Genomic DNA, 12,023 nt, shown 5'->3' on the forward strand with positions numbered 1-12,023 from the left:
ATATTTTAGAATATTGTTATCTGAGAACTTCCTGACCCCAGAGCTATACATGCCGTGTATACAGATTATTGAAAGTTTGAAGCAATGTGTTTGCTACTTTGGTACTATTTGTCGTATGTAAAAGCACTGTGCATTGAGACAATCACCTTTTCCTTTCCTCAGTGCTTTAAAAAAAAAGCATAATTTTAGATTGATTGGAATGATTGTGTAGGAGAGCATATCTGCATAAAATATCATTTTAAAAATCACAATCAGTTAAATACAGCAAACAAAAGATGCAAATAAAACAATGATTTATGATTTGCTGGGGAGTCAAACCGTATTCAGAAGCAGAAATTTAATAACCACCATATAATAATAATAACAACACTGTATCGTTTGAATTGAAATTAATTTAAATTCTTACAGTCCAGTCTTAAAAACATGCAAATAATAAACTTTCAATCCAAAGTTTAAAATCTGAAATGACTCCACTATATTGTTTTATATCTGGTCAACTATAATCCCAACTACATTGCAGCTCCCTGTGATGTGACTATTGCGAATGGTCACATTGCAATATCGATGCTGAAACGACATATATTGTGCAGCCCTGGTATGAATGCCAGTGGTTACCAGTTGCGGCTTTCCTCAAAATATTGTTTCGTGTTCAGCAGAAGAAAGAAACTTATGACAGCATTTTTGGATGTACTATCCCTTTAATGAACATTACCAATGACACATCAGCTATTATCCTATACAGAACAGCAAAAAGAGATTAATATTTCCTCTTCCTGCACCCTAAGGGTCAGTACCAGAGCGCAGTCGGCTATCATCTGGCTATAAATGGGATGTCCTTCGCAGCACTTTGTGATCATTTCCCTGAATATCTACCCAAGGTGACATGGATTGAGTTTTAAAAATATTGATTCATTCCAGTTTTAGAGTGGTAATGTGCGTTTTCTGGAGATTGCCAACAGCACCTCTGCGTTTTTGTGTTTCAGGTTCTGATGAGGGGGACAATTTACGCCCGCATGACCCCTGAACAGAAAACCCAGCTGGTTAAAGCTTTGCAGAAACTCAAGTGAGTCCATGTTTGAAATGCATCAGTAAATGGTAGTAATAAAAGCAGTGATGTACATTTGCTTAAAAGAATAGTTTACCTAAATATATATACACTACTGATCAAAAGTTTGGGGTCAGTTTTTTTTTTATTATTAATTTTATTATTATTAAAATTTTTCTGTTCATCAAGGTTGCATTTATTAAACGTAAAGAAATTGTTAAATACTTATTTATTAAACATTAAATTATCACTTATTGTATGTAGTTTCAAATGAAATTATTACTTTTATTTCTATCACCATTAATAATAATAATAATAATAACAATAATAATTAATGTTAGAGTGATTTCTGAAGGATCATGTGACTCTGAAGACTGGAGTAATGAAGCTGAAAATTCACCATTAAAATCACTGGAATAAAGGTTTAAATGATTAAATTATTTATTAAGTTATTTTATAGTGCAATAACATTTTACAATTTGACCATTTTTACAGTATTTTTGATTATTTAAATGCAGCTTTGGTGAGCAGGAGAAGCTTATTTTAAAACATTTTAAAATCCTACTGAGCCCAAACCTTTGACTCGCAGTGTATATATTTTTTACTAGGGCTGCACAATATATCATTTCAGCAAATCTGCAAGTGTCGAGTTAGGATTATAATAACCAGCCCTCACGTTTTTTTTTGTTGTGTCATCACAAAGTATAACTCTAATAGAGTGAAAGATTAGAATTTTTATAGGTTTTTAAGACCTGTGACTGTAAGATTTCAAGCGAATTTAAACCAAGACTTTTGACAATTTATCATAGATTAATTGTATTTAATTAAAGTTGATTTTTGTAGGGTCATCTCAAAGTTTAACCCTAATAAAGTGAAAGATTTACATGTTCATTTTTTAAGACCTGTAACGGTTTAAATTTGCTTGAAATCTTACACAAAGAAGTTTGAAGATTTAAAGGGGTGGTCTACTACAATATCATATTTTAAACTTTAGTTGATGTGTAATGTAGCTGTGGGAACATAACCAACATCTTTGAATATAATACGCTCAGTTTAATGCAAAGAGACATTGACTTTTACAGAGTGAGCTTAGCAAAGCCTACAGCGAACACAGTTTGGAGACTACAAATAATACATCCGGGTTAGTGAGATCACAAATTCTTCAGGTTACGCGCATTCACTATGCGCATACACCCCGCGCAGTGAAGGGGCGTGGCCAGAGGCGCTGTAATATTATAGCAGAGAAAGCTAAAATGTAATCCAAACACTGCTATTTCCACAGAGCTTGTTCTGTTTCTGTATTTGGGCTTCTAAAGGACAAGACACAACAGGAGAAGTGCTTACGCTTTAATTTTAATTATATATATATATATATATATATATATATATATATATATATATATATATATATATATATATATATATATATATATAGAGTTTGCATTATATATATATATATAGCTATATATATATATAGCTATATATATGTATATATATATGTCATTATATGTATATATGTATATATATATATATGTATATATATAGCTATGTATATATGTATATATATATATATGTATATATATATATATATAGCTATATATATATATAGCTAGCATTAGATAAAGGAGAGCTTCCAGAATCTCTCCCAGTTCAGTGCTGGGTTCGGTTAAAAACTCCTCTGACCGATGAAGCTGTGGATTGTGAGCCACAACCTGTAAGTGTTTTTATTTGTTAAAATTGATCAATTACATGCATAGTTTCTAGCGTTAATGGTATGTTGTAGCGAGGACAAAAACAAGGATGGAAACACAGTAACACTGTGTTTGGTACTGTTAACAATTTAGCTACAAATTCATATTTATCTCTCAAACCGCTGTAAATGTCCACAATCTTTAGCAGCACGTGCAGTGTCTTTCTATGCATGTCTCTATATGCAGACGTTTTCCCCGGGTTCTACATCTCAAATAACAAACTCTCTATAGATATGTGAATGTTTTATATTGCTTATACATGCTTAAGAATATATGTGACAGACATTTGTCAGATTTTATTTTAGAGAGCATGAGATGTAAGCGTGAGGTGTGCTCAGGCGTGTGCTCTTCATTTTCTGTCTGATTCAGGCAGCTAACGCTGCTAACAGCTGCTCTGACTGACTGTTTACACAGCGCTAACACAAGTGCTGTAGGGGAGTGACGTGGTGACGTGGAGGCAATCCGCGAATCACATCACATTATGTTAGCTAACCAATCAGAGCCTCTTGACGAGGGGCCTTTCGGAGGAACTAGGAAATATGACAGTCATTTTCTTGCTAGCTGATTAGCTGTACAAAATCAAAGCAAGATATATGAAAAACATGATAAAAATAATATGATTTTCTACAAATGAAACATGAGCAAACATTGCTTTGCATCTTATAAACAAAACCAAACCTTAAAAATACACTGTGGATCACCCCTTTAACAAAGATTAATTGTTTTTAATTATTAGTTTACAAATGATTAATGAATTTCTGTGTCTCAATATGGCTTGAATCCACAGCAAACTAAAAACATGGTTTATTTTATATGAATCTTTGTTCAGTTGTATTTATCTATACTTTTAATTGGGTTATTAAATTGTATGCAGATACTCCCCTACAAAATAATCTCAATCTATCTAAAATTATGAATTCTTTCCAAATTGAGTTGAAGTGATTTGATGAAATTATATTCATATCGAAATATATATTGCAGGTAAACTTACTTATTATTTTTCCAACATCGTACAGCCCTAATTTTTTACTCACTTTCAAGTGGTTTCAAATGTTGATGAACACAAAAGAAGATATTTTGAAAAATGGAAACCTGTGGCCATTGACATCCATAGTAGAAAAAAAATACTATGTTAGTAAGTGGCTTCTGGTTTTGAACATTCTTCAAAATATCTTCTCTTGTGTTCATCAGAAGAAAGAAACACAATACGTTTGTAATAAGTGGAGTGGCAGTAAAAGTCTGCTGGTCTCTGTGCAGTTACAGGGTGGGCATGTGTGGCGACGGAGCCAATGACTGTGGAGCTCTGCGGGCTGCAGATGTGGGAGTGTCCTTGTCTGAGGCTGAGGCGTCTGTCGCGTCTCCTTTCACATCCAAATCTGACAACATTAGCTGCGTGCCTTTACTCATCAAGTAAATGACACATCGCTGTTGTGCATGGATTGTGTACATTACTATGTTATTGTTTTCTGGGCTTCAAGATTTATAGTAGTAATATTATATAATAATGTTGATTTAATGCATTTCTATTCATTTATAACAATGATAGTTTATCAATATGTAATAGTCTTTTTAGAGGTATTTAGATTTATTTTTATTAATAATAATTTATTTAGAATTGTTATTATTATTTAATTGTAATAATAATTATATTAAATAATATTAAATATTAGTGTGCTGTTGTTTTTGTTAATACTAATATTAATAAACAAATTAGTTAATTAGGGTTTTAAATAATAAAATAATAATAACTTGTATTATTATTATTATTATTATTATTATATAACAATCTAATGCAACTTATATTTATAATAAGAATAATTATTTTTGTCATAAGTAATATAATAATCTCAATATGTAATAGTATTTAGATTTATTATTAATAATAATTTATAATATAATTTTTAAGTCATATTAATCATAAGTTTTATTATAATTCTGAAAACGTTTAATTAGTTATATATATTAAAATTCATTATAATTTAACTCTTAATATTATTGTTATTATTATTGTTATTATTATTATTATTATTATTATTAATAATAATAATAATAATAAAAAGAAACATCAATATTTGTATTATATTAATAATAATAATAATAATAATAACAACAATAATAATAATCTCAATATACAATTTTTTGTATATTGACAATTTTGTAAAATATGTAAAAAATACAACTATTTTTTTAAGTATTTGGATTTATTGTTAATAGTAATAATTGATAAATATACTTTTTTAAATAGCAAACATATAAAATTATTTTATTATGATTATAAAATAATTTAATTCATTGTATATTCTAAAAATTATTTTATTCTTACTGTTGTTGTTGTTGTTGTTGTTGTTATTATTATAAAAATGTTAATAATAAAAATTTGGGTATTTATGTGTTATTATTATTATTATTATTATTATTATTATTATTAATAATAATAATAATAATAATAATAATGACTATGATTATATAACAAACTAATTGTGTGACTTGTTGTTTGTTTGAAATGAAATCTTTAAAACAGGGAGGGCAGGTGTTCACTGGTGACTTCATTCAGTCTCTTCAAATACATGGCCTTATACAGTCTGATCCAGTTTGCCTCTGTACTGATTCTCTACACGGTGAGACCTGTCCACTTTTTATCCATCAGATAAAATTTAATTTCAAATAGACAATAAGGTAATATGGCCATTAAAAAATTCTGTTAAATCTGCTGTAGGAGAAAACCAACCTAGGTGACCTGCAGTTCCTGTTCTTTGATTTGGTATTGGTGACTGTGTTGGCTATTCTGATGGGGCGAGGAGGACCCAGTAATGATCTTCACCCTCAGCGTCCTGCTGCCAGTCTGCTGACTCTGCCAGTCCTAGCTAGTTTACTGATGCACACCGTACTGCTGATCCTGGCTCAGGTCTCTGGTCTGCTCATTACTATGTCACAAGACTGGTAAGCGACGGACATCTCTATTTCAGAGAGCATTAGAAATCTTTGCAGTCTTTTATAGCACTTGTTTGTGTTTTCAGGTATGTGCCACTAAATTCCACCAGGACAGGCGCTGCAAACCTGCCCAACATGGAGGACACAAGTGTATTTGGTGTATCTGGCTTTCAGTATATCATCATGTCTGTTGTAATAACTAAAGGATTTCCATACAAAAAGCCGCTTTATCACAATGGTGAGAATTTAAATTATAAATTAAATTAAATTATGCATATATCAGTAATTATTTTTTTTAATACTTAAGTTAAAGATTTTTTGTTAAAAATACTTTTAAATACATAGGATTATGATTTCACTCCAATAATAATTTATATTTATAACAGTAATTATAATGAAAATAAATTATATGGGGTTGTTAATAATAGTATTTGTTTTTTTTAATGATCAATATAATTGATATTATTTTTTTCTTTATTTCATGAATAACTCCTAAGAGCGACAATTACAGCAACAATAATAAAAAAAATAATTCTAGTATTGTTCTTGTTATTAATAGTTATCACTAATTACTATTAAAATATTATCAATTATAACATTTTATCATATATTACAAAATAATATCAATATATATTGTTATTTATGTTGTATTGTATATTAAACATGAATAAATATCAATTTATTAAATATTGGAATAGTAGGTTTATAAAAATTTATCATAACCATCATAACATGGTGTAAAAATGCAATTTACTAAATCAAGGAAAACGTTTTAATAATTTAATTAATAATTGTAACAGCATTTAATTATTATGAATAATTGCATTAACTAATAAATCCATTAATAAAATAAATAATTTATTATCTAGGATTTTGTAAATAATATATAGGAGTAAATCATGAGTAATAAATAATAAGTAATGAGATGAGTGATATACATATATTTTGTGATATGCATATATCAGTAATTATATATATTTTATTTTACATAGTATTATGATCATAATTATTTTAGTCCAATACTAATTTATATTTATAACCGTAATTATGGAAATTTTCACAGTATGTCTGATAATATTTTTTCTTCTGGGGAAAGTCTTATTTGTTTTATTTCGGCTAGAATAAAAGCAGTTTTTAATTTTTTTTTTTTTTTAAACATTTGAAGGTCAAAATTATTGGCCCCTTTAAGCTATATTTTTTCGATTGTCTACAGAACAAACCATCGTTATACAATAACTTGCCTAATTACCCTAACCTGCCTAGTTAACCTAATTAACCTAGTTAAGCCTTTAAATGTCACTTTAAGCTGTATAGTGTCTTGAAATATATCTAGTGAAATATTATTTACTGTCATCATGACAAAGATAAAATAAATCAGTTATTAGAAATGAGTTATTAAAACTATTATGTTTAGAAATGTGTTGAAGAAATCTCCTCTCCGTTAAACAGAAATTGGAGAAAAAATAAACGGGGGGCTAATAATTCAGGGGGGCTAATAATTCTGACTTCAACTGAAAATAATATTAATATATGTTATTTATATGTTTGATATACAAGTATAATTATTATCTATTTATTAAACATTGGAAAATTGCATCGATTAAATTTTAATAAAGCTATCAACTTTTGTTGGTAAAATTATATTTAAAAATCAATAAAATGTACCGTAACTTTATTAATAATTGTATTTAATTTTATTATCTAGGATTTTGAAAATAAAATATAGGAGTAAAACTAGTTTCTTTCCAGTAAATCTGACAGAATTCAGACATTTTGAGCAGTTGTTAGCCCATGTTTGGAGGGCTATTTTTTACATTATCACAATATGCAAATTTTTTGAGAAGGACCGATAAAGTTCATTATTTTCTGTAATGTACTGATAAACATTCGACTTTCATATATTTTAGATTCATTACACACAACTGAAGTAGTTTCAAGCCTTTTATTGTTTTAATATTGATGATTTTGGCATACAGCTCATGAAAACCCAAAATTCCTATCTCAAAAAAATTTGCATATCATGAAAAGGTTCTTTAAACGAGCTATTAACCTAATCATCTGAATCAACTAATTAACTCTAAACACCTACAAAAGATTCCTGAGGCTTTTAAAAACTCCCAGCCTGGTTCATTACCCAAAACTGCAATCATGGGTAAGACTGCCGACCTGACTGCTGTCCAGAAGACCATCATTGACACCCTCAAGATAGAGAGTAAGACACAGAACGAAATTTCTAAATGAATAGGCTGTTCCCAGAGTGCTGTATCAAGGCACCTCAGTGGGAAGTCTGTGGGAAGGAAAAAAGTGTGGCAGAAAACGCTGCACAGCGAGAAGAGGTGACCGGACCCTGAGGAAGATTGTGGAGAAGAACTGATTCCAGACCTTGGGGGACCTGCGGAAGCAGTGGACTGAGTCTGGATAGAAACATCCAGAGCCACCGTGTACAGGCGTGTGCAGAAAATGGACTACAGGTGCCGAATTCCACAGGTCAAGCCACTTTTGAACCAGAAACAGCGGCAGAAGTGCCTGACCTGGGCTACAGAGAACAGCACTGGACTGTTGCTCAGTGGTCCAAAGTACTTTTTTAAGATGAAAGCAAATTTTGCATGTCATTCGGAAATCAAGGCGCCAGAGTCTGGAGGAAGACTGGGGAGAGGGAAATGCCAAAATGCCTGAAGTCCAGTGTCAAGTACCCACAGTCAGTGATTTTCTGGGTTGCCATGTCAGGTGCTGGTGTTGGTTCACTGTGTTTTATCAAGGGCAGGGTCGATGCAGATAGCTATCAGGAGATTTGGAGCACTTCATACTTCCATCTGCTGAAAAGCTTTATGGAGATGAAGATTTCATTTTTCAGCACGACCGGGCACCTGCTCACAGTGCAAAAACCACTGGTAAATGGTTTACTGACCATGGTATTACCAACTCTCCTGACCTGAACCCCCAAAAGAATCTGTGGGATATTGTGAAGAGAAAGTTGAGAGACGCAAGACCCAACACTCTGGATGAGCTTAATGCCACTATCGAAGCATCCTGGGCCTCCATAACACCTCAGCAGTCCCACAGGCTGATTGCCTCCATGCATTGAAGCAGTCATTTCTGCAAAAGGATTCCCGACCAAGTATTGAGTGCATAACTGAACATAATTATTTAAAGGTTGACTTTTTTGTATTAAAAACACTTTTCTTTTATTGGTCGGATGAAATATGCTAATGTTTTGAGATAGGAATTTTGGGTTTTCATGAGCTGTATGCCAAAATCATCAATATTAAACCAATAAAAGACTTGAACTACTTCAGTTGTGTATAATGAATCAAATAAATGAAAGTCTAATGTTTATCAGTACATTACAGAAAATAATGAACTTCATCACAATATGCTAATTTTTTGAGAAGGACCGGTATATGTAGATTAAGTAAGTAATATTTGGACGTAAACATGATTCAGTTTCACATTTTAATTTTAAAGTGATTAAATGTGTTATTAAACAATGTTATAAAAAGAGTAAGCACTAATTCCCAATGATCCATTCTTGATAACCTACATTGAACTATTCATAAATGTTTTACTATGTTATGTTTTTAATACATTTGTCTCATTTCTCCTCAGTATTGTTCGTATGTGCTCTGGTGTTCCTCTTTGCTCTCATGAGTTGGCTGGTGCTTTTCCGTCACACCATCATCCACCGTGTGCTGTCGCTCTATGACATCACTGACATGAGCTACAAACTCCTGCTAGTGGCCATCGCTGCGCTAAACTTCTTCATATGCTACTTACTCGAGGTACAAACAAACAATCACATGCACTGTGCACATCTAACAAAAATACATCTGAAACACGCTCTCAACAACTCATCTTTTTTCTCCAGTTTTTCATTGACCAAGGTGCCCTGAACTGCCTTCGAAACCTCAGAGGAAAACGCGAGTCCAAAAAGCAGTACAAGCGTCTGAACGTCCAGCTCGCAGAAACACCATCATGGCCGCCGCTGAACCAGCCTTTGTTCCCTCCACAGAGCTCAGTCATCAGCGTTAGCTAACACCGGCCTCCGCTTTAGCATTTGGGGCTCTCCTGATACACATTTCCAGGGTCGCCAAAGATCTGATACCACGTCTCAGTGCAGTAGTGAGGTATGAGTACCAGATGCCATACTTGTCTGCCTATTATATATGGCGCAAAACTTCTGATGCAGGAAGAAGAGTGAGGTAAAGATCACTTTTGGAGATCGTGTTTCTTGTTTTACTGAATAAAAACTTTTGAGTATTTTTTTTTTGTGCACTGATTTAATTTAGAAAAGCAATGGAAAGAGATTGCTTGAGGATGAGGCATTATATATTGGAATTTATAAATGCAAGTTATCGGTAGGGCTGTGCAATTTGGGGAAAATATCTAATTGTGATTTTTATTTATTTATTTTTAATTCATTTATTTATTTTTTTGCAATTTCGATTTGATTTACGATTTAATTTTGTAGTCAAGCTTCAGCTAAATATTCAGTATCTTAGCTTCTTGCTGCTAAAATGCAGTGAGTGTTAGTTAAAACAGGAACTGAAAAGATATTAACTCCAACTTTTATTCAAATAAGTTTATAAATATTCAGAAATCAAACACTCATTTTTCTCTAGAGCAAACAGTGGTGAGTTATGGCTTTAGTTATCTCCTGGTGCCTTCATGATGTTTTAACAGCCGCAAACAACTCTGAAATTGTACTTTGCTGTTGTTAGCTAATATATTGTGTGGCACTGCAATCCTTTCATTTTACTTTAGCAAGACACTGCTCATATAGCTGCCTGTGGTGCTTTTTTAGGTGCTGGTTGTTGTATTTTCTCATGCTGTGGCAACAATTCTGCAACGGCTCTTACAAATTTTTGCTCAGTGTCTGTGACTTGAAACCAAAATATTCCTATATTACAGATGTGCTGTTTATCTTTATGAATTCATCTATTAATGCTTCTGAAGCGGCAGGCACCATAATGCCACTTGTTCGCGCTTTCCTGTTTTATTGTAGGCGTTCGGCATAGTTCAGTCGCATAATTCTGATTGGGCAGAATGAAAGTGTCTCGATTTGGATAGTAAGACTGTCACACACAGACATGCATTTGCTCTGGGTGGGGGAAATTATAAAATACATGTATATTTAATATCGTAGCCTTTTGCGACATTGCAAGCTAATTGCAACGTTTCAAATCAAAATTTCGATTTCCGATTAATCGCACAGCCCTAGTGATCGGTTCACACCTAAAAAAAAAGTATGTCTTGAGAAGTAAATACAAGAATTTAAAATGTTGAGCGCTTTGTTCCAAACTCACAATTGTTTTTGTGAACTATAAAAGGTTTAACGTATTAACAAAATTATGAGTACAATGCTATTTAAAGGGATAGTTCAACCCCTCAAAAATAAAAATTCTGCCACCATTTAACTACCTCTGACTTTTTTTTTTTTTTTAACAAAAAAAGAAATTTGGTTAGAAAATGTTACTAACCATTGACCATTTAAAACCATTGACTTCCATAGTAGGAAAGACCAATAGTTACCGTTTTCCAACATTTGTTAAAATTTATATAAAGATAAACTCTAATAGGTTTGTAACAGGTCAGGGGTGAATAAATGAGGACAGAATTTTTTTTTTTTTATTCCTTTGATTCAAGCTAATTTTATTTTAATTTGCGCGTTAGGCAAAATTACGATTATTTTTTGCTTTCCTGTTTTGACGTATATTAAATTTTCTACTATACAGGTTTCCTAAATTTACATTTATTTGAATATGAATCTCATGGATAATAATGGTGTCATGTTCAAAAATACTCAATTTGAAAACATTCAAAAGTTTGTAAGCCTCTAAAACATTGTTAATGTGTAAATGAAAGCTTTTAGTTGTTTTTGAAAAGTGTTACGCAAACACCTCTTGAATCAGACGTGCTACAAAAACAACACGACTGCATTAAATTTTTCACATCCAATTGTTTATAATATAGTTTAATCTGAATTACTAATTAAATAATATAATAAACCAATTCAAAGTATATTAAGTAATTTTGTGATTCACGTTGTCCAGTCCAAGAGATTTCAGATCTTGAAAATACATGAAAATTTAAGCAGTTTTAAGTGTTTAGCCTATATATACAAACCCTGAAAAACCAAACTTTTCCCTGTAGACCATGATTCTTTGAGCAAATCAATTTGCCACACTGTAATGACAGTAACTGCACTTAAAGTTTGCTCTAATCATGCAGTAATAATCATTTGCGTAATCGTTGTGCAATGACTAGCATCATGTGTCTGTAAACTGTTAGATGTCGAT

General features: G+C 31.7%; 1 protein-coding gene across 1 annotated transcript in view; it reads left to right on the forward strand.

Annotated features, from left to right (window-relative positions):
* Positions 1 to 9,986, forward strand: part of atp13a2 (ATPase cation transporting 13A2) — a 29,497-nt gene extending 19,511 nt beyond the window's left edge. The window contains exons 22-29 of the mRNA XM_056449228.1: positions 786 to 878; positions 984 to 1,063; positions 4,054 to 4,206; positions 5,318 to 5,414; positions 5,513 to 5,736; positions 5,814 to 5,965; positions 9,334 to 9,506; positions 9,593 to 9,986. Coding sequence (XP_056305203.1) covers positions 786 to 878; positions 984 to 1,063; positions 4,054 to 4,206; positions 5,318 to 5,414; positions 5,513 to 5,736; positions 5,814 to 5,965; positions 9,334 to 9,506; positions 9,593 to 9,760 — 1,140 coding nt within the window. The 3' untranslated portion in view covers positions 9,761 to 9,986. The remainder of the gene's footprint in view (positions 1 to 785; positions 879 to 983; positions 1,064 to 4,053; positions 4,207 to 5,317; positions 5,415 to 5,512; positions 5,737 to 5,813; positions 5,966 to 9,333; positions 9,507 to 9,592) is intronic.
* The last annotated feature ends 2,037 nt before the right edge of the window (positions 9,987 to 12,023 follow it).

The sequence above is a fragment of the Danio aesculapii genome, chromosome 23 (genome assembly GCF_903798145.1).
Source record: "Danio aesculapii chromosome 23, fDanAes4.1, whole genome shotgun sequence".
NCBI lineage: Eukaryota > Metazoa > Chordata > Actinopteri > Cypriniformes > Danionidae > Danio > Danio aesculapii.